At 46.9% G+C, this 24020-nt stretch overlaps 1 protein-coding gene across 1 annotated transcript in view; it reads left to right on the top strand.

Annotated features, from left to right (window-relative positions):
* KANK4 (KN motif and ankyrin repeat domains 4) overlaps window positions 1-12433 on the top strand; it is a 30552-nt gene extending 18119 nt beyond the window's left edge. Inside the window, exons 7-9 of the mRNA XM_080921021.1 lie at window positions 2443-2585; window positions 7221-7421; window positions 12310-12433. Of these exons, the coding sequence (XP_080777147.1) occupies window positions 2443-2585; window positions 7221-7421; window positions 12310-12423 (458 nt within the window). The 3' untranslated portion in view covers window positions 12424-12433. The remainder of the gene's footprint in view (window positions 1-2442; window positions 2586-7220; window positions 7422-12309) is intronic.
* The last annotated feature ends 11587 nt before the right edge of the window (window positions 12434-24020 follow it).

Raw genomic sequence — 24020 nt, forward strand, 5'->3', positions numbered from 1 at the left:
CAGTGTCACACACATCAGCAGCCCAAACTTTTCTCTGATACTGACATCATCAAAGGGTCAAATTAGTGTTCTGGCACTGAGTCAGCAAGACTGCTCTGACTTCTCTACAGGTTCAAGGCTCCCATCAGAATGACGACTTAGTGGGGTCAGTACTAGTGCAGGAGACCATGGCCTCTTCTGTTCCTCAGCCTCCTTGTTGGAGGCAGTAGCACAGCAGGAGCAACAGCAGCAATACTGGTTTAGTATGAGAATGCACACACATCTTTGCACACCCACAGTCCTTACACGGTGTGGACCAGATACAAATTGCATTTTCCAGGTGAGAAAATAGACTCACGGTGTCACTAGTGAGGTTAAAGTCCAGAACCAGTAAGTAGCCAAGTCAGAGTGTCTAACAAGATCTGATTCTTTCTACTGCCCAAAGCAGGTTCCCAGGATTGGATAAGGATTGAAAGCACCTATCATGTGCATGAAAACACCAAAGACTAGAAACACAGGGCCGTGTGTAGACCTTGTCTTGAAGTAGCTTTAAGACTTGAAGCATGCTCAAAGTCCTAGGTGAGCCAGGCCAGAGTCAGAACGAACAGGTGACATTTGAGGGCAGTAAATTCTTGCTGCAGCTAACCAAGAGCCTAGCTAATACTCATCCAACTTGGAACTTTCCCCTCTGCCACGGAGAGAGCGGAGGCTGGTTGGAGGGATGGAAGATGGAACTGTCACACTCCCAGGTCTGGGCTCTCTTCAGAGAGCAGTTGTGACATGCCCAGAAGGTACATGGTTAAACGTGTGATTATTGAGGAGGAAGCCATAAAGCGCCCCTCTGTGGTGTGTCCTTGCAACTCACTGAATGGAAGCATGCTCAGTTGAGAGCCTCTCCTCTCTCCTCCATGGATGGTTGACTTGCTCATTGGGCACTGCTCAAACCAGCTGCTGAAGGAATACGGACCTCTCCTCTGTGCTCAGTGGCAAGGAGAGACTATGCTATGAATCATGTTTCTAAAGAGAAGCAAGAAATCTGTAACCCGAGGCATTCGCCCTTCTTAAAGCAAACATAAAACAGGCAAGGATAAACAACTAAAACATATTAAGAAGGCAGCACAGTATCCACTTCCTTTAAGCTATATTTATGTATAGGGGTAGGGACACGTGTGCCAGTGTACATGCAGAAGTCACCCGACAACTTGTGAGCACCTTATGAGAATCAGTTCTCTTTTCCACCACACAGAACTCAGGGATTGAACTCGGGTCATTAGGTTGGTGGCAAACACCTTTACCCACTGAACCACCTTGCTGGCCCACGGTGCTTACTTCTTTACTGGGTCATAGTGAGGATCACATAGTTTTTGTCACCTGCCTGATCATAGCAGGGGTGGGTACCCCAGGGAAGAAAGCGGTTACAAAGGAGCCAGACTGCCTTTTTTATGTGTGCTGGCATCTGTGTTCCTATGGCACATCTCAGAAATATTCTTTGAGTGAGATGAAGGAATATCAGGTATTTTTTTTCTTTTTCATAAAATGTATAAGAAGCCCCAAATGTACTAATAAATTGACATTTTTTTGTAAATCATATCTGTTGTAAAAAAAATATTTACGTCTACATGAGTGCCATTCTGAATGGTAATACCCATGGCTGCTGGTAATGGCCTCTGGTATTTTACTATGTGCTCTCCTTGATCTATTGAGACAGATTTGTTTCCCTCAAACACATAACATTCTGCAATGAATAACAGTACAAGATGATTGGACACAATCTATGTGTACAATCCTACCTCATCTTTGATGTAGAAGGGCATAAAAGCATATCCCAGGGGCTATGCTTTTAAATTCTCACCACGTTGTCTTTAAAGTATTCTAATTTGTCATTCTGCCGTGAAAGGTAAATTCTCCATTTTTCAGTATTCGAATTAGGAAGCCCCTTTCTTCCCTCAAAGACGTTTTAATGTTTGTTCTGTATCGTTTTCCTGCCCCTGCTCTATGGTACATGAGCCCTTAGGAAGACCCTACAGGTTTAACCATCATCTTAAGTTCCAAACAATATGATCTAGCAAGATCTGTAGGCACACCTGTGAGTGGTATGTGACTGGATGAGAGATGGGTCCTGGTGCCAGGTAGTTTGAAGTCCTGGTCAAACCTCTCCCATCATGTGGATAGCTTGGGTGACTTCTCTGGCTTTCAATATCCTCATCTAGAAAGATTGTGTGTCCTGCCCATGTATACAAAACAAAGCCATTGTCATTGACCCCTTGTCTATCTCTGGCCCTTTTGTAGTCCTCCCTTGCTGGGCATCCTCAGAAAACCTGTAGAGAAGGTTAGCCAACTATAATGGCTGTTACAAATGTGAGCTGTGGAAACGCTAGTCCACAGTGTTTCAGCTAGCAAGCAGCGTTGTGTTGAACTGTTGAGAAGCAGTCTGGTTTTAACTGGCTGTTCCTTCCTTTGTAGGTGTCTGCAATGTGGACCATCAGAATAAAGCTGGTTACACTGCTGTGATGATCACTCCCCTGGCTTCCGCAGAGACAAAGGAAGACATGGCTGTTGTGTGGAAGCTCTTACGAGAAGGGAATGTGAACATACAAGCGACTCAGGTAGGTGGAGAGCATTCGAACCCTCTGCCTCTTGACAGACATACCGCCCTCCACTTCTGTACTGCCAGTGTGGTGAGGAATTCTGTGTGGATCCACGGAAATCTGGGGCAGCCAAACAGCATCTAGCCAAAGCTCCAATACTTGATTTTCCTTAAAAAAAAGAAAGCTCTTGGGACCTAGACACGCTGGCACAAGGGTCACTGAACACGGGTTTGTGTCCCAGACTAAAACAGGGAGAATTCCTTCTGGACTTAACTTCTGCAACCCAATTTCAAATGTTAGTTAGCGTTTTGGAAAGGGCTCTGCTGGTTGGCTGCTACAGTCAGTCACCTTTGTGACTCATCAGATCTTGACCCAGGACACTTAGGAAGCTTAATACTTTAGAGTTCTTACCTATCATGTCCTCTCTTCTTAGAATCTTTAAAAAAGGATTTGTTGTTGTTGTTGTTGTTGAATTTTTGAGACAAGGTTTCTCTGTGTAACCCTGGCTGTCCTGGAACTCACTTTATAGACCAGGCTGGCCTCAAACTTAGCAATCTGCCTCACAAGTACTAGGATTAAATCATGTGTCATCATACCTGGCTATTTTATTATTTTTATATGTGGCTGTGTCTACTGGGAACCCTTGGAGGCCAGAGGTGTTAGATCGCCAAAAATTGGAAGCTGTGAGTTTCCCCAAATGCGTGCCAGGAACCAAATTCATATCATCTGTCAGAGCAATCCATACTTAACTCCATGTCTTCGCTTCTCCAAAGCCTTTTTAATAGAGTCATCAATCTCTGTCAGACCAATGGAGAGTTTGAATAGCAGAGTAGGTGGGCGCTAGTAACAGTCACTTACTCACCTCGAAGGGGCTATGAGGATCCCTGACTCCCAGGCCTCTTCTAACCCAGGGGGTTACTATAGAATTTTGCTGCAACTGAGCAATATGCCTAGCATCCATCTTTGGTCCTTCTACTACCTGAGTCTTAAATCACTTTTGTCTCTTTTCTTACCTCCTTATTCTCCAACCAGATGAATGATACCTGAAATAAGTCACTTATAATGAAGGGATGTAGTGGCAGTGGATGCTTGCATAGTATGTTTGAGAGCCTGGTCATTCTCAGGGATTTATACAAAAGAAAATTTTATTTGGGCATATGGTTTCAGAGTTGTCAGTCCATAGCTGCTTGGTCTTATTGCCTTTTCCCCAGTAGTGAAAAGAATGTCATGGAAGGAACACACAGTTGGAAAATTTGTTACCTCATTGCGGAAATTGGAAAAAAAGAAGAGGAAGGGAGGAAGAAAGGGAGACACACACACACACACATACACACAGACACACAGAGAGAGGGGTGGGGAGAGAGAGAGAGAGAGAATATGAACATACCTGTAGTTCTAGTATCCCCTTCAAGGGCTACCCTAGTGAACTAACTTATTCCCACTAGATTCCATGATTCAGGATCCACCACACTTCCTAATGGTTCTACAGACTGGGTAACAAGTCTTTAACATATGAGGTCAATTGTCAGCAAGTCACAGTATTTGTGTTACAGGAAAATAGCCCTGAATTTGAAGAACCTGAATCTTTTATAATAGGCAATAAACCTGACCTAGGAGACACAGCCTCTTTAAAACCTGTTTGCTGTGTAAACATACTTTAAAAGAGAATCTGGGGACTGGAGATATGGTTTGTTGGTTAAGAGCATTGGATGCTTTTCCAGAGGACCCAGATTCAATTTCCAGCATCCACATAGCTGTTTGCAACCATCTGTAACTCCAGTTCTGCGGAATCTAATGCCTTCTTCTGACCTCCTTCAGCACAGACTTACACAAAACAATAATGCTAAAAATGTCTAAATGTTTGTGCTGGGCTCTACTCCTCTGCACTCCCCCAGATTGCTCACAGCAGCCTGAAGGCTACAAAGTCACTTTGCACAACTCATCTAAGAGCTTTGGGGACTCAGAAGATGGTTTGGTATTTGGAGCACTTGCTGCTCAAGCACGAGGACCTGAATTCGGATCCTGTGGTGATTTGAAAATGCTTGGTCCAGGGATTGGCACTGTCAGGAGGAGTGGCCTTGTTGGAAGAAGTGTGTCACTGTGGGGGGTGGGCTCTGAGACCCTCCTCCTAGCTGCCAGAAAACAGTCTGCTTCCAGCTTTCTTTGACTGAAGGTGTAGAACTCTGCTCTCCAGTGCCATGCCTGCCTGGACGTTGCTGTGCTTCTTGCCATGGTGATAAATGGCTAACGCTCTGAACCTGTAAGCCAGTCCCAGTTAAATGCTGTCCTTCATAAGAGTTGCCTTGGTTCACAGCAGTGAAATCCAAACTATGACAGATCTCCAGACTCACATTAAAAACATGGGCATGGGTCTGCACACACCCGGAAGCCCAGGTCTGTGGGGAGTAGAGATGGGATTGCGGAGGGCGCTGGTGGCCAGCGGGGGATAAGATGGAGAGTTACAAAGCATCATTCTCCATAACCACACACGCACCTTACACAGATCGCACAAACACATGACACACACGCAGGAAACAACATTTGTGAAAATCCTATGTTTCTGTTATCTCATAGCAACAGGTATTTGTAACTCACTTTCAGGTTTTCAAAGGATTCTCACCCACATACAACTCTTATTCCAGAAGATTCCATATTTAAACACTATTATCCTAACAAGCGTATTGATTTTGTTTGTTTGTTTGTTTGTTTTGTCTTTTAAATTGGGAAAGGGGATGATCACCCAGATCAAAGCCAAGTCCTCCTCTTTCCAGAGGTACATTTGGCTCTAGGAAGGTCAAAGTCTTGTCCGTGTCACTGTGGGAAGCCTAGGGATTCAAACCTGCATCTGTTCTCCTTGCCTTCCCTGGGACTCTGTAGGAAGGTGGCTGTGCCCAGCAGGGTGGGAGTGAGCTGGGAGTCTTTGAGGGATACACCTTTCTATCTCCAGGGTCACTCCATGGTCTGGTATATACTTTGGGAATGACCAATTACTGAACCAAGTTGTATCAATGTAGACCAGAAGAAAGATAAGGAAGAAGAGCCCCAGCCAAGCAGAAGGACTCTCTGCAGGGGCCCCTGGTTTTAACAGTGGTTGGGGAGAGGAAATCTCAATGTAGTGAACCACCATTACGTCTAGAATAAGTAATCACACTATCGAAGACAAACGGCCATCTCTGGAAAGATCTGTCTAGAATTCTAGAGAAATGGGACCTCAACCCCATGAGGCAGGTTGTGCACTAACTGTCCCGGACCTCCCACATCAGGAGACAGTGCAGAGACAAACTTGCATGTGTCTAGTCCACATATGCTGCGTGGCAGAGGCAGAAAAGTTCAGACTGCAAATCCTCTTTATTACGCCCAAGCTGATTGAAACTTATACCAGCAACATGTCCTCAGCGCTTTGACAAAAAAAAAAAAAAAAAACAAAACATTGTTTAGAGCAACAGTTCCCAAGTTGTGCTCATAACCCCTTTTCACAGGGGTCACATAAGACCATTAGAAAACACACACACACACACACACACACACACACACTATGATTCATAAGAGTAGAAAAATTACAGTTATGAAGTAACAACAAAGTGATTTTATGGTTGGGGTCAGGACAACATGAGAAACTGTATTAAAGGGTTGAAGACTTAGGGAGGTTGAAAAGCACTGATTTAAAGCCACAGGGGATCTGGAGGGAGAGAAGGCAGAGACCTTGTGTTATTCTTAGGAACCTGATATCCCACTGAAGAGACAAGCCCAACTATCAAACTAAAAAGGTTTGGCAAATACAGTAAGTCATAGAGTAAGGCTGTAAGAAAACAGGAATATATAACAGACTTGTGCAAATATGAAATAAATGTCACTTTATAATCATAAAAATGACCACCTCACACTACTGCATTTATATAATTTATCTCACCCAGTTCCCACAAGAGCCACATAAAACACACAGGAAAAGTAATAAGATGCATTTTCAAGTACAGCAAAACCAAGATTCATGGCAAACAGGAACCTAGTAGGGTCACACATTAAATTGCAGAGGCAGAAAACTTGGGTCGATTCTCTGAGTCTAACCCATTGCTATGCCCACTGATGGCCATGGGGATATAAAAGATAACCACACTGTCACTGGTGCCAGGTTAGAAACACTACAAGGTCTGCAAACAGAGGTCTTATTGAGACTAGAGGGTTCTGGGTATCCAAGAGACACCTAGCAGATGGAGGCTTCGCAGGGAAAAGAGGCGTGGGTTAAAGCCACAGCCTTCCTCTGCTCCATCAGCCATCACATACTTGGTGCTAGGCTTGGGGAGGCTGACACACTGACCACAGTCCCTGGGGGCAGTCTATAGCAGAACGTTTGTCCAGTATGTGTGGTGCCCTGAGGTTAATCCTCTACAAAGAATAAAATCAAATAAGATCTGTCTCTCCCCCCAAAAAAGAACAGCCCCCAGTGTCAGTTTCTTAGCCCCTAAGTGAAAAAAGGAAATCGGGACACAACCAGTAAGTGCTCTGTCCGCGCTGGGAAGCCAGGCAAGGCTTTGGAAAGGGCAACGGACTTGATCAGAGTTGTGGGAAAGCAGAAATTAGCCAGAAAGAAAAGGATGTGTCCCGTGTCACAGGCGGAGGGAAGATCTAACCAGCTCTGCCTGTCGCTGTGCGCAGGGAGGCCAGACTGCACTGATGTTGGGAGTCAACCATGACCGGGAGGACATGGTCCAAGCACTACTGAGCTGCCAGGCAGATGTCAACCTGCAGGACCACGATGGGTCTTCTGCCCTCATGCTAGCCTGTCACCAAGGCAATGCTGACCTGGTGCGACTGCTCCTGGCCCACCCAGCCTGCGACAGCAGCCTGACTGACAAGGTAAGATTCGCAGGCAGCTCACCAGCAGGTATTTAACACCGTCTCTCTACCGTGCTGCTGAAGGACTCAGTCTTGCCGCTGAATTCCTCATATGTAACAGAGTTCTTGCCACAGGTCAGTGACTCACCAAGAATTGAATGAATGAGCCCTAATCGTAAGGGTTTGGCCACAGCAAAGTGACCACATTTCCGATCATTACAGTAGGTCACATTTCTAGAGCATTTGGGAGAGCTAATCTTCAACTGACCATTTCCCTGCTCTTCCCAAGAGTACAGCAAGCAATTCATTGAGCAGAGATTCGATCTCAGGCCTGACTCTAGTATCATTAATGTTGGCATCATGGCTTAATGCTATAAACTGGTGTCTTTGTACTTAACATCAAAGTTCAAAGGGAACGGGAGTCTAGAGAGGGAGTGAGAGGCTTTTGCTATGCAAGGATAGGACCTTTTCCTGCATGAAAGCATCCATCAGCAAGCCAAGCTGAACCCCACACTCATAGCTAATGTATACCCCTGCCCCCACAGAATCTGGGAGTAGAGTCTCCTTTTCTAAACATGTAGTGAGTGAGACAGGGGATCTGTGTTGGAGAGCCCTCTGTGAACTGCTTTAATCTGGAGTAAACTTGAACAACAGTAGCCTACAGTCACTTAGAAGTGATTACTGCTCTAGCCCGGGAAAATGTCTGAGAAAAGCCGCCTATGGCACAGGCTAAGCGGGCCTGAGCCTTGAAGGTCCCTGGCTGGCCAGAGTAACAAACCAGAAAATGAGAGCCCCTCTTGGGTCCACATGGAGGTCACATATAAGAGAGAACTACATAGCTTTCTGGAGGTAGAGGAAAATGGTGAGGGAAGACAGCTTAGCCTATGATTATTCGAACTGGTTAAACCCGGCACTCATGAGTTTGAATCTGAGTTCTAAGTCTCTGTGTACATCTGCAAAATGGGTACAGAGATGAGTTACCCAAATGCTTAGTGTTTTTAAGCCATACCTGCCTGCTGGAACTATGACACCTAAGCAAAGTCCCAAATATGTCAGCAGGTGGGGGACTTGGCATTTGCAAGTGTCTGCTGGGTGTAAGGAGGCTGAAGATATGAAGTCAGGAGGAAGACTGACCCCCAACTGAGAAGCCAGCTGGGTACCAGTCTTAACTCAGTCTTGTGGTCCTCAGGAGGAGTACATTGCCATCTGGAGGAAGTTTGGTAGCATCTGGAAACATTTTTGTCACAAGTAGAGGAGGAAGTGCTCCAGCATCTAGAGCTAGGGTGTTGGTAAACACCTGCAGTGCACAGGAACCGTGAAGAATTATGGATTCCCCAGGAGCCAAATGTGGTCGTACACACCTTTTATCCCAGCAGTCGGGAAGCAGAGGCAGGTGGACCTCTGAGTTCAAAGCTTACTTGGTCCAAAAGCAAGTTCCAGGACAGCCAGGGCTGCACAGAGAAAGTCTGTCTCAAAAAAAACCTGGTCAAAGGTTGGGGCAGGGATAGCCAGGGCAGCGCTGGAGGAGCAAGCCACTGCAGAACAAGACCCAGACTCAGGGCTGGGTGTGGAGTGAGCTGGAAGGGAAGGCTAGCCAGTGTGGTCTTGTTCAGGACTTGTAGGAGTCACCCAGGGTGCAGCTACACTCTGTCCTCCTGAGTCAGGCCTGACTGAGGATTCCCACTTCAACTTCTTCATAGCAAGAGAGAGCGTGTGGTTTTCAGCAGCTGAGGGGGAGGAGAACAGGTGACAGGATCCACCAAGGACCAAGGCTGGCACCTGGTGCCAGCTCCCATCAGAGCACCGTCATCCTAGCCACCATCTGCCTTTGGAGTCTCAGGTCTCCACAGCACAAATCTCCTGGAGACTCATGTGGAGAGAGACTCGTGTTCGGAAATGATGTTTTCTCTTCGACAAAGCTTGATAAAAAATACAGAGAACTGTAGATACTGTAGAACTGTAGGTGTCAGGAAACTTCTGTGCGTTCTCTGGGGACTTTCAGCATGACAAGGAGTGGAGTGAGACCAGAGCACCAGCTGCCAGATTCTCCCTGGGAAGGGCTTATTCGGAAGATATTTCAGAACATCCATTAAATGGGAATGTTTCTGAGACAGAGATTACACCTTAATCATTACCTGATATATAATGGGTTCATGATGAGTTCTTATGTATTGAACAACACTACAGCGCACACACAGAAGCAGACACACACACACACTATCTGTGCAAACCCTCCACATTTCAGCTCGCAGTCAGGTTCACTGGGAGCCTGCAGTGTTGTTGAGTAAAGCTCACTAGGCCCCGCTAATGCTGGGGCCTCCCAGACTGCAGGAGATATTTATTTTAGGAGACACTCTCCCGGCCTAGGTGGTCTCTTTCTCCCACTTCCCCTCCTCCACGTCTTCAGCTGAGAAGCCAACAGATGGAAGCTGTCACCTCCAGACGGACTCTGTCAGAAATGCATAGCCTCTGGGACTGGCCCTGTGGCACTTTCCCATGGTAGCAGCCACCATACACTCTGTTTACATAAAGCTCTGGATGACAAAGGCCAGCTTGGAACACCGAGTAAAGATAGACCTCCCTCTCCCCTGACAGTTCCCTGCTGAACAGTCCCCTCTCCCCACAGTGTGGGGACTCCCTGCTGTAAAACCTGTACCTAGTTCCAGGTTTGCTCAGAAAGAAAATGCTCCTTAGGATTGCTTGGCTCCTTTGTCAACATGGATCAAACACCTCTGCCGTGCGGTCCAGCTCTTAACAGCGCTTAGGGCGAGCAAGGCCAGGCAGCCCACCTAGGCCAGGATGCAGCAGGGACCAAGCCAGAGAGAGGAACTGATCACATGACTTAGCAAATTCCAGCCTAAATAGGAGTCGGGGGTGGGCAGCAAATTCAAGGCTAGCCTGGGATACTTATCAGGTCACTGTTTCAAAAGAAAGGAAGAGCTGGAGAGATGCCTTCGAGGCTAAAGTGTATACTCCTCTTGCAAAGGATACAAGTTCAGCTCCTAGTACTCATGAGTGACTCACAATGCCTCTAAGCCCCAGGGGTTCTAACTCTATGAGTACCCACACTCATGTGCACACACACACACACACACACACTTAAAAATAAAATCTTAAGTATGAAACTAAGCAAAAAGGGGAGAAGAAGGATGTAGCTCGGTTGGTAGAGAGCTGGCCTAGCATGTCACCCTGTTCAAGCCCAGAACCACACAAATGTGGGTGGAATACAGGCCTGCAATCTCAGCACTCTGGAGATGGAAGCAGGGAGATCAGGAGTCAGGTCATCCTTGACCTCAGTTCCTGGCCAACCTGGGCTATGAGACACTGCCTCCCAACAACAGCAGTGTGCTCCTCCTTTGGAGCCCCTCCCACTTCCTTCTCTGCTGTAGAGCTGTGAATGGTCGCAGAGCTGTAGTGCTTGTTGGGGTTCATTCTGCTGCATAGGGGGAGCCCAAAGATCTGGACATGTTTGTGCCACAGTTCAGGAAGTTAATCTGGCATAAATGCAGTTACAGTAAAAGCAAACTGTGCAATACGTTTCAATAAGCTTCATAGCTTATTGAAATTGGATTCAGTAAGCTGGGGGTGTTACATCTAAGTTAGTCACCAAAAGAAGTGTAGCTTTCAAAGCCATTCAGCTGTTTCAAAAGAAAGCAAGAACCGGAGAGATGGCTTTGAGGCTAAGAGTGTACACCCCTTTTGCAAAGAATCCAAGTTCAGCTCACAGTACCTCTAAACCCTAGGGCTTTTCAGAATGCTGGCTGTAGGATTGTGCCTGCTCAGAAGAGACTGGATATCCAGGTGTCACTCACCCTCCAACACCCAGGCTTTGCCTCCATCTCTGTCCAGCCAGCAGCCCTGTCTAAGGAGAACCCCACAGGTCCAGCTTCTTTACCCTGCAGGATTCACAAGCTGTGCACCGGAGAAAGTGCTTCGCATAAGTGCTGTGAGCTCACTTCTGGTCTGAAGGAAACAACTAACAATGGGGGGCGGGGTGGGGGAAGGTTGCTAGGTGATAGCCCAGCTAGCTAGTAAAGAGCTTGCAATGTAAGTGTGAGGACTGTAGTTCAATCCCCAGAACCCACAACTCTAAAAACATCCAGGCATTGTAACACATGCTTGTAATGGGGCTCGCTGACCAGGTAGCCTTGCCTACTTAACAAGTTCCAGGCCAGTGGGAGACCCTGTCACAGTGGACAAGGTAGACAGTACCCGAGGAACAATACCCTGTGTTGAGCTCAGGCCTCCACATGCATATACATACATGTACACATGCACAGATGAACATGAACACACACACACACACACACAAGTACACGCACACAAGCAGAAAATGCTTTTTCAGTGAGTTTATGACTGTAGACAAAAACAAAACAAAACAAACAAGCTTCCAATAAGTAGAGATTTTCTGGTATATTATGGGCTGTTAACTAGAAGACATGCATTATGAAGACTCACATGGGAGGGGAAATATCTCCTAGCATACCACAGTAGTTGACAGTAAAGGGGATACTAGGCAGATGTGTGCTCCCAGTCCACTACTTTAAAACCAACAACAGGTTTGCACAGGAAAGAGCAGAGAGAGAATACACCAAGATGCTAATGCTCACTTAGACCTCAGAGAGAAGGTTGCTTTCTTTCCTATAGTTTCCAGTTCTCTTAAGTGTTGGGGGTCTGGCAACCCTTTCTCTGTCCCCCCGGCACAGGCTTCCCAGTACAGAGGGCAGCCTTGTGGAAGGGACCCTCATGGTTCATGGTCCCGTTTCCCATGGCCCCCATGCCATTTGAGTCACATCCCCTCATGGGTCACCTGATGTTTCTAACATCCTTGTCAACAATGTCCCCCCCCCCCCCTTCCCACGGAGTGGAGAAGCAAATAGGATGATTTTTCTTTCTTCCTTCCCTGCAGGCTGGCCGAACAGCTTTGTCCGTCGCTCTGAATTCGCCTGCCCACATGGAAATCGCAGAGCTTCTAAGGGCCCACTCCGAGCAGGGCAGGTCCTTGGGGCTGAAGGAGCTGTAGAAGAACTAGCAACCGGGAACAAAAGGTTCCTTTTCTGGACGCCCCCTTTGCCCTTAGAAAGGGCTGGGGTCACAGCCAGAGGGCCACCATTCAAGACAGAAACTATGTCAAATATGCACAATACATTCCCAGCATACAATTCTGCTCATTAGGATGCTTGGTAGTGTTTTGCCTTAGGTCAAGCCCCCAAACTACACGGGGTTCAGAGGAGGTTTGAGGTGCAGAGCGCAGGCTTGCAGCAGAGTCGTCTGGAAATTCAAAACATCTTCAACTTTGAATTCCTCGTTTTCTTTGCAGTCCTGTGTAGCAAGCAGGTGGGTAAGGGCACACTCACACAGTATTGTATTTTTGTATTTAATCAAGTATGTATACAAATATGTCCCTGTGGATATGCATGTCAAGAGAGAATGGCGGAGGAATCTAAATGCAGGCAAAGTAGGATTGAACCCAGTGATATCAGTGCCAGGGTGTGACACTTCTGTGTACCCCAGGGGTTTCCATTCCCTCTGTGGAAATAAGCAGAAAACCAACCCAGGTTAATACTAGATGCATGCTTGACAGAGTCCAGTCATTTCACCCGTTCCCAACCTATGAGAAAAGAACATGAACCAGCAGTTTCCTGCTGGGAATGGGTCACTGTAGAAGTCAACACCATTCACCCGTTTCTAGAAGCACAGGGCCGCTATAAGCAAGTACAAGCTCTGAGAACTTCCTGGATCCTTGCCGCATAAACATCCAGCCTGGGCAGGACAGAGCTCTCTCTCCACTGACATCTCTCCCAGGGATAGTTCTTCCCTTTCCTAAGCACCCATAACCCTTGGGTCCTGCACATGAAAGGCTCATGATCACAGCTCTGAAAGTCTCATGTATACACACACACACACACACACATCTTTTATATAAAAGGAAGAGTATCAAAATTGAAGATCTGAACACTGAAAACGCTAAAGCAAGAATTCTCATTTGGGCTGGAATGCTTATTTGCTTGTTAACCCTTGGCTGAGTCACAAAGTCTTCGTGGGTAACAACTCCCCCGAACTGGAAGTGGTCATACAACCTACCTCTGGGAGTCTCCATGAGAAATGGCTTATAAGTGTTTGGAACCTTGATGATAGCCCAGAAACGCTGTCTTCAGAAATTCTGTAGCCAAGTCCTTTCCACAATGTGATCTGTGAGAGATGCTCAAAGTCCCACATGTGGCCGCTGCTTAGAGATGGAAAAAACAGCATGATGACATTAAAAATGCTCTAAGAGGATCCATTTCAATGTCAAAACGCAATGTAAAAGCAAACACATACTTTAATCATGCCAGCTCCGTGCTTTGCAAAGGCTGATGTGTACCCAGCCCCAGGGATCTTGTTATGCAGTAGGTCTGAACCGAGGCCCAGAGGACGCCATTGCAGCCAGGTACAGCAACGCTTAGAGCAGCACAGTTCCCGCCTGTCCTTTTTGTTTATAAAGTAAAATGTTGCCGCTCGACTGGTCTCAAGATTTCTTTGTTCTGGACTCTTGGGAACTTGCAATTGCAGGCCTGTTTTAGTTCATTTCTTTTTGCTATGCCAAAATACCAAAGGAAGGGTACTTATGAAGAAAAAGAGGGCATTTATTGGTCCAGAGTTTTAGAATCTAATCAGCATGGTTGGGGGTCTGGGGAGACCTATGACAGGTGGTGGGAGTTTGCCTAGAGGAAAAGGGATCACCTCTGGGTCTAGGGAGCACGGCAGCATGGTGAGATGGGTTTTCGAGCAGTGATCTTGTGACAGCTGCTCTGGGTCCCAAGAAAGATACCTTAAATATCATTGACAGTGTTACCCCCCCCCCCCATGACAGCATGCCTTCTCCTTAAAGAAAGATACCTTAAATACTGTTGATAGTGTGCCCTTAGATGACAGCATGCCTTCTCCTTAAAGAAAGATACCTTAAATACTGTTGATAGTGTGCCCTCAGATGACAGCATGCCTGCTCCTTAAAGAAAGATACCTTAAATATCATTGACAGTGTTACCCCGCCCCCATGACAGCATGCCTGCTCCTTAAAGAAAGATACCTTAAATACTGTTGATAGTGTGCCCTCAGATGACAGCATGCCTGCTCCTTAAAGCTTTACACTTCCCAGTGCTAGGGTAGGGGGTGACCTGTTGTAGCAACCATCACAGTCTGAGAGTCATAGAACCACATGGAAGAGGCTTTGAGCTGAACTCTAAGGTGTTGGCCAGCGTGCCCTTGAGGGAGCAATGGGGTTCAGATGTGGCAGAAGTAAAGGCACATGGCCTCATACAATTTCAGATGGGAGATCTGAGAGAGAAGACAGATGGTCTTATTTGTTATATTTTGATATTAGAGATTTGGACTTAAGCCCATCTGTGAGTGTCTCACTGATTGATTCAAGAATTTAAACTCCTTTCAGAAAAACACACGTATACTCTAAGTCCTACTTAGAGTAAAATCCTACTGCTTAGGACTCAGCATGTAAAGGGGCTTGCTCCCAAGATGATGACCTAAGTTTGATTCTAAGGACTCACATGGAAGATGAGACCCAACTGGGGCAAGTTGTCTATTTCTACCCTGCCTTGATCATTCAGTTCCTGGATAATAGAAGCATCCTTTGACTTATAGTATGCCTTTATCAGAACTAAAGCTGGGCAGATATCTACACTCTATGCTGTTAGTCTACTTTCCAATCAACAGCTCTGAGTTATTACTTACTATGTTCCACTGGTCTACTCTTAACTCCAATAGGCCAGCCCTCATGGCCATGATGTTAAAATTCTTACCACACAGCATCTTTCTTCTCTCTTCTTCCTCTCTCATCCTCATGGTCTCCTCAGACCCCAAGCCAAGGAACCTCAAACCCCACCTATCTCAATTCTGCCCAGCTATAGATTGTAGACATCCTTACTCACCAATCAGGGATAACTTGGGGACCAAGGTTACATAGCATCACTTGAGTCTACATGCAGAGTCTTTCATCCTTGGGGGTAACCAGGTCTTGGGGGTCAATACTTAGCATTACAATAGACAAAAGACCAAACCTCAAAAGAGATGTAGTGAGGGATATAGCACTTTTATGTTTGAGGCTCTTAAGTTCCTTTCTGAAAGGGGAGAAAAAAGCATTACTAGAGATAGTGGGAGCCATTGAAGAATTTCTAGACATTGAAGCCATCCAATCAGCAGTGAGACTGGAGGAAGGAGCACCAGTTGGGAGTCTCTTGTGAGGCCCTGGGCATAAAGCAGTAAGAACAGTAATGCCTGGCAAGAAAGGCACCAGGAAAGAGGATGTGCCAGGATGTGGTCACAAACTGAATAACAAGTTGGTGTCCCCATTGTCTCCAACCATTCTACTCGGCCTTTTTAGTCATGGAATCTCCAACTCACTACCGAGGACAGACTCCACTTCCCAGCTCCCTTTGTGATTTGCTGTGGCTTCTTAACTACACACGGAAAGTGAGATAGGTGCAAAGTGATGTACAGACTTCAGACAAAGGGAAGGGGCATGTGCCTTCTCTTCCTCATTGGCCAGGATACTGTACTCATCCAGCTTGGTCCATAAGGACGAGGCGAATGGCTCCCCCAACAGAACAGAGGTCAGAGGGAGATGAGGTCCTGTTACATTTGCTCTGATCTGCTTAGTCCTCCTTTGACAAAATCTGAAAGTATTCTCATGCAAAAGTAAACCATTGTCCACTGGGACTCCTCCTGAAATAGATAACATCCTTGAGACCTCAAAACATTCCAAAGGCATCAGGATACAAAAGCCATTCTGTGGCTGGGCATTTGGAGGCAGAGGCAAAGGCAGGCAAATCTCTGAGTTCTAGGTCACCCTGGTCTACAGAACAAGTTCTAGGATAGCCAAGGCTACACAAAGTAACCCTGTCATGGGGAAAAGAAAGGAAGAGAAGGGAAGGGAAGGGGTCTTTCTACAAAAGCTTTTCTCCCATCTGGGTGTGTAAGAGACTTGACCACTTGGAGAATCCCTTGAATGAGAACAGAGATCGGAGATCAATGCAAAAGCAAGAGGTTTATTAGTCCAGTGCACTGAGATGGCCTACATCCAGAGAGGCAACCTGAGCCTTCTCAGTATAGTTTTTATTTACTTTGTAACGGGTGGGCTACAGCGATGGTGACCAGGCATGCAAGCATTGGTGGGTTTAGTTGACTTTTAAATCAATTGGCTGCTGCCAACGTGGGTTGCATCTCAGGACCTATGCCCTACATTCCAGGGCTGCCCAGATAAGGTTGAAGTGCTCCTTCCTGGAGAGTGTGAGACCACAAAAGCCCTTGCGGGGAGAGGGGAGCTGTAAGGAGAGTGTGGGACTGTAAAAGCCCTTAGGGTCCTTCAGGTGTCATGGATGTGAAACTAGCCCTGGTCCACAGTGATGTTCAGCCCACAGCCCCGCAGAAAGTGTAACCTTTGCCATCTTGGCATATTTCGGGACATGCACTGTCCATGCCTGGGCAGCCAGTCTTTAAGCAAATCTGCTATGACAACCTGGACAAAATCACTGAGTTGTTTGAGCAACTTGAGAGAACACAGTCTCCTGCAGCAGTGCTGGTTAGTTTATGAGAATGGACTGAAGCCAGAGAAAAGAAAGAGTCCGGGAGAGAGTGAATTTTCATGAACAGCAGTAAAGATGGGTTGAAGGGAGGAGTGAAGCCATAGTCAGAGACCAGATGAGCAAGTATGCTGGTTGGTGGAGTGAAAGGGGGATGGGAGGGATGCCAGTTATCCTAGCCTGCATCACAAGGGCAGCCTACAGGAAAACTCACCCTACCCCTGGGCATTACCTGAGTCAGTCAGCTGCCTCCTATGAACCCCAAAGTTGGTATTTAGTAAATAGCTCCAGCCCCCCTGATGTCTGGGTTGTAATCTAAAGAACTCTGAAACTCAGCCATGTGCCTGGCACAGACGTTCAGAGCAAAGCAAGATGAGAAAGCCAGGGCAACCTGTGCCATTAGGAAGAGGGCTGTAGATATCTACCCTCAAATACGGGAACTTCTCTGCTGGTATTTCTTTTCCCATCCCATGTAGGTGCACAGCACCATGTCAGGAAGCAGCAAAGACAGGTTTCAATGGAGCAGTCTGCTGCTCAATCCCAGCTGCTGCGAGGAGACCAGAGCTTCCTCGGTCCTGGAAGCAGCTGGTGCATGCACAGTGGGCAGCTTCTATAACAGCATGAAGGGTCAAGCTTTGGGTCTCCCTAGGCCCTGCCCCTAACAATAGCAAGTTGTAGAGCAGTTTGCTTTCTGCGTCTATAGATCCAGCCAATTGTGAATAGTGATAATAATAAATACTAAGAATGCTTTTCATGTGTCCTGGACAGAGACTTATTAACACTTCCTAAACAATACAGGGTGACAACAATTTAAATCTAGAGCTGGTTTAACTATGTGGGCATCAACCTTATCTGAAGCCACACCCAAGTCCTTTCTCCTCGTAACCCTGGTGTTTAAAATCTATTAGCAACAAAGACAAGCAAGAGCTCAGGGCTGAGAGATGGCTCGGAGGTTAAGAGCTCATACTTCTCCACAAAAGATCTGAACTCAGTTCCAGGCACCCATGGGGGCAGGGTGCCACCTGTAAATCCAGCTCCATTGGTGGGGTGAGGGGCCGAATGCCCTCCCTGGTCGTCTCAGGTACCTGCACAGCTGTAAGCACATGCAAAGATGCACACAAGCAAAAAGAAAGAACGCTCAGGAAGTTTGGATTCCAACTCTGAAAAAATTAAATTACTAAAGTCTACGGTTAACTGTGTGAGTTATATGAGAACGTTATGCCATTGTACATAAAAGACTTGGGTAGATGGATTCTGGTATCCTTAGAATGTTCTAGATGCAGCCCCCTTGGATACAACAGACAACTGTACTTAGGCCCAGCCATGAATTTTAAGGGCTTTAACACTTGAGAGGCAAAGGTAGGCAGATCTCTCTGAGTTTAGGCCATTCTGGTCTGCAAAGTGGGTTCCAGGACAGGTAGGGCTACACAGAGAAACCCTGAATAAAAGAAATAAATGAAACAAAACCAACAGCAAACATTGAGAGGAGCTTTAGATAGAGTTAAGTGCTATATTTTTTCCATCTTTCATTTTAAGAAACAGAAGCAAAGAGAGTTGAATAACTCATCCAAGGACCACACAGTCTAGTAAACTTCAGTTTTGGGATTAAAAACCAACCAATCAGGGCTAGAGAGATGGCTCAGTGGTTAAGAGCATTAACTGTTCCTCCAGAGGTCCTGAGTTCAAATCCTAGCAACCCCATGGTGGCTCACAACCATCTGTAATGAGATCTGATGCCCTCTTCTGGCATGTCTGAAGACAGCTACAGTGATTTATAATAAATAAATCTTAAAAAAAATGTCAGCCAATCAGATTAGTTTTATGTCAGCTTGACACAAAGTATAGACAGATGAAGAGAGGGAACCTCAGGTCAGAAAATCCCTCCATAAGATCAAGTTGCAGGCAAGCCTGTAAGACATTTTTTAATTGTGATTCATTGAGGAGGGTCCAGTCCATTGTGGGTGGTGCCATCCCTGGGCTGGTGCTCCCGGTTCTGTAAGAAAGCAGGCTGGACAAGCCATGGAGAACAAACAAGTCAGTAAGCAGCACCCCTCCGTGGCTTCTGAATCAGTTCCTGCTGCTAGGTTCCTGTCCTGTCCTATTTGAGTTCCTGCCCTGGCTTCCTTCAATGGCAGACTATGATGTGGAAATATAAGCCAAATAAAAGAAATCCTTTCCTTCCCAAATTTGGTGATTGTGTTTCTTCACAGCAACAGAAACTCTAAGACGAGCTCCATGAAAAACTCCACGGCCGCACACCCAGATAGTTCACTTCTTGCCCCCACCTGGTGCCTGAGGCTAAGGGCAGGGTAGCTGGGCACAGAAGACATTGCTTTTCAGGGGCTGAAGGTTAAGGCCACATCTGACCTGCAGGTCTGTTAGAGCCGTCCCTTAGGACAGAGTGTTTAAGACCGGGACAGCTGTAATGTCTGGGCTCTCTCCTGGGACCCTGGCTTGGGTCCCCAATGCTGTGTCTTCACTTCAGGCCCCTGGACTATGGTGCAGCGAAAGATGTGGGATTTTAAGTCCTACAGAAAATTTCTTGGGCATCAAAAAAATAGATTATTATGTTTCTCTTTTTTTCTCCTTATCATTTGTTACTAGCTTGCCTCAAACTCAAACTAGCAATGCTCCTGCCTCCACTTCTCAAGTGCTGGGACTGTAGACCAGGCTATACACCACCATGCCCTGATCTTTGGGAATCTTCAATGACCTCCCTCACTGATTTCTGCAGCGGTAGCAACTGCATCTTGAAGTCTAATATCCACACGGGCCACCAGGAGGGCTAGTCAAAGTGCACATCCTCATTCTTGAGTCTGTGCTGGGCCTGAGAGTTTACATTCTAGCATGTTCCTAGTGCTGCTGGAGGTAACCCCCTGTGGAAAACAAGGAGAGAAGCACCCGCATTAGACGGGGGAAGGAGGGAGCAGGAGTTTCACTGTCCACTGTGTGAGGCCTCATAACTGTATGTGTATTCCATTTACTCAAAAAAAAAAAAAAAAAAAAAAAAATCAGCTGAACAAGGAACAGGGAAAGGGAGTTTCGTGTACCCAAAGCTGGCCTGGAACTCACCAAGGAGCCAAGGATGATCTTGAACTCCTGATCCCTGTCTCTACTTCCCAAGTGCTATGATTTCAGAGGTAGGCCACTGCAACAGCTTCAGGCCTCTGCAGATGATGAAACCACTGTCTAGAATCTAGAATCAAGTTCAGGGCCGGCCGCACCAGTTTCCTAGACACTGATTCTCTCTGACAAAGAGTCTACTCCCTAGGATGGACGTCTTTAACTGTTCCACGCCCTTGCTTCTCCCCAGCTTCTGGTGGCTTCATAAGAGAAATGTTTGCTCTTTTTGTGTTTGACTTAATGTTTGAAACAGGGTCTCACTCCATAGCCCACGCTAGTCTAGACGCACCTCCATCGTGAACCAGAGGTGTCAGTCAAGATCAAATGACGGTCTCCTAGGTCCCTCCTAGTTCATAGGAATATTTGGAGGTCACATGACCCTGGCAACCTTTTTCTTACCCCTCCTAATCTTCTGGACGCAGGAAGCCTTGCAGCTCAGAGATTACAGAGCTGCAGATCATACCGCAGCAGGCTTAGCAGGCACTAGTACCAATGTACTGCAAAAGGTCACTGTGCCAGGGAACAGAGGGCCACTAGCTGTGACCTCAGTTCTAATCAAGAAGCAGCTAACTCCCTGGGATGGAGTGGTGGGTTAGTAGGATTCAAGGATGAAAGTGTCTAAGAGTCTGCAAGGACAGTTTTCAACATTTGCATTACATTACAAAGTTCAGCTTTTGCTTTTGTTTTCCGTGACCGGCCTCACTCTGAAGTCCAGACTAGCCACATACTCCTGGCTCAACCTGCTACTTGCTGGGATTACTAACCTGTGCCACCATCAGCTTCATGCCCAGCCTCAGCCATGATCCTCAAAAGCAACTGGGCTGTTTCTGCTGCGCACGCACCTGGCTACCTCCAACAAACTCTACTACTCAAAAGAAGGCATCGGCCAATATTTGTCACTTACTATTCCATAGCTAGTTAGCTAAAGACAAACTGAACCTCCCAGCAAGCAAACGGTTCTCTAAAAGTGTGTCTGTTAGCTGTGGATTGAGTGGATGCATTATCAGGACCATGGCTGAAGACGGAGAATATTCATAATCTAACCAGAGAGATTGTAGTGCTCAGAGTTCTGTGTGTTCAAGTCTAGCCAAAACATATTGTAAGATCAAGGCAAAGAAGATTGTTTTTTTTTGTGGCTGGAGACTGAACCCAGAGCCTGGGAGATGCCCGGTGATGAAGAACACCATCACTTCAGTCCAGGGGATCCCCAGCCCTCTCCTGGCTTCCTTGGCACCAGGCATTCATATGATACACAGACACACAGACACACACACAGACACACACACACACACACACACACACAGACACACACACACAGAGACACACACACACACACACATACACACACACACAGACACACACACACACATACACACAGACACACACACACACACACACAGACACACACACACACACACACACAGACACACACACACACACACACACACACACACACGTTGTCTCTGCAGACCTCGGTGTCCCCAGATTGAGACCTGACTGACCTCTGCAGCATGGGACAACTGATCTGGAGAGCCTCAGGAGACAGCCATTTGCTCGGAAAGGATGGTGCCAGGATAAAAATCTCTTTCCAGGTGCACAGTATGTCAGGGATGCCCATTCAGCACACATCAGGATAGACGGTCAGGCTGACAAGACGCTGGCCTCTGGGACGAGGAAGCCCCCAAAGGCATGCTTGCTTTGGACAACTACAAGAGCACATCCCTATTCACAAATGGTGACAAGACCATCAAAAAGGAATGAGATGACTCGAAGCTAAGAGTTGGGCAGGATGACAAACAAGGACCTTTCCTACCTCAAGCCAAAGTGCTGACAGTCCTCCCAGAGACACTCACGCCCCTCCTCCACCTCCTGCACACAGGCCTCTGAGGTCTCTCGTGTCATATGGCTGCATCTGTGCACTGTGCTCCAAACTATTGTGCCCCTCCGGTTCCTTCCTCAGGCCCTAGCTGGGCCCTAAGTTTAAAAAGCAGTGGTCTACTAGGTTAGCCCACCCACTGTGGTTTTACCACTGTCAAAGACTGGGCTGTCCCTCAGTCCCATCAATAATCTGGTCAGACCATCCATTGCTGTCAGTCACTGTCTAACCTGGATGCTTTACCATTCGGAACTGTCTGTGTGAACATGTCCCCTGGTTTGGTGTCACCAGACTGCTGTCCTGCCCAGGGAACCCTGGGGCTATGCTGCTGTTGCTTCTGACAGGCTTGGCCAGCTCTTCACCATGGTCAGGGCTGGAAATGGCTTCAGTAGCTAGGGGAGACTCAAACTGCCCAAACTCACTGGTCAGGTCCCATCTAAGGGGCGGGATGGGGATGAAGGGAGCTAACCCTTCTGCTTCCTCTGCCCTTTCTGGAAGTACTGAGTCTACCCCACAGCACTCCCCTGGGAGACAAAGCCGAAGGTCTCAACCCTTACTTGTCTCTCTTGGGTCCTGGAATCTTATACCCGGCCTGTCGGTATTTTTTTTCTCCATTTGGGCCAGTTGGCTAGCCTATGACAGCTCTCAGTGCCACCATCTCGACAGGTCCTTTCGGAACTCAGCCGTACAAACGTGGGACCAAGCATACAAAGTTGGGAGCTTGTCCCCACTCCTTCCTATCCCTGGTGGTGTCTGACAGGCCGAGGAGCCTGACCCCGATTCTCTTCTGATTGGGAAACACCTCTGAAGGAAAAAAAAATTTTTTTGACACATCTAGCAACAATTCTGTGTCTTACATAGAGATTTCAAAAAAAAAAAATTAAGGTAGTAACGAACCACGTAAATGTCAGTGTGAACATTTGAATTGAACTCATCTGGAAACACATATTACCCTGTAATTTTGCAAATGATATTATGAACCAAATTTATAACAAAAGCGCATGCCTTGATGTCCTTAAGACTTATAGGACTTCATTTGTCCTTTTTCTTTGGCTTTGATTTTACTTATGAGCCTGTGTGGCCTCGCACAACACTTCTAAATAAGCTGTAATCTCATCCATTAGACAACAGGTCTTCATGCCACATCTCACTTTATCTTTTAAGATCCATTGAGACCCACATCACTCCCAAAGACTCTCTAATTTTATATATATTACTATTAAGATGTACACTAAGTCCTGCCTCAGGAGCTCACACCTTTTTGTGTGCACACAAGTACGTGAGCGTGTGCAGAGCCACAGGAGGGCACCGATGGGTGTGTTCTAAGAGTGCCACCGTTTGTACTGAGTTTTAGAAGTGTGTTAACACATTCTGTTCATGGTCACCTACGACTAACATTTTAACACACAGTCTCCTTAGGATGGCAGACGGATGCGGTGAACGGCGTCCACCAACAGCCTTTCCCGAAATGTACTGGTGAAATGACATGAAGGATGCTTGCTGCGAATGCCTAACAGTGTAAGTTCAATGGTGAGAAATGATAGAGTCCACAGGCTTATCCTAACCCCACATGCACCTGTGTGTGTGCACACGCACACCACCCTCCCTTTTAATGTAATGTCTTAGGCCTAGCATGGTGAACACCTTTGATCCCAGCACTCAGGAGGCAGGGACAGGAAGGTATCCGTGAGCTCGAGGCCCCCATGCTTCAAAAACCCTACAAACTGAGCTGCACACACCACGGTCAAGACTGAATCCACTCCACAGGGACGCATGGGAGCACCAGGTGCTGAAGAAACACTTCAAGATGGACCTCAGCTCTCACCAGGAGACATGCAATGTCTTAGTTGCCTGACTCACATGAAAGGAAGAGAAGGTTGAGACTTGGTGCCTCGGGTGCGGGGACATAAGGGAGAGGAAGCGGAAGAGCAGTGAGCTTTACCCATCACCCTTTCTTTAGAGTTGACACAGTCCAAGAGGTCCTCCTGAGACACTGACACCCCCAGGTAACCCTCAGCTTTGGCAGCCTTGAGGAGGCTCACTCTC

Source organism: Micromys minutus (genome assembly GCF_963924665.1).
Source record: "Micromys minutus genome assembly, chromosome: 9".
NCBI classification, from domain to species: Eukaryota; Metazoa; Chordata; class Mammalia; order Rodentia; family Muridae; genus Micromys; species Micromys minutus.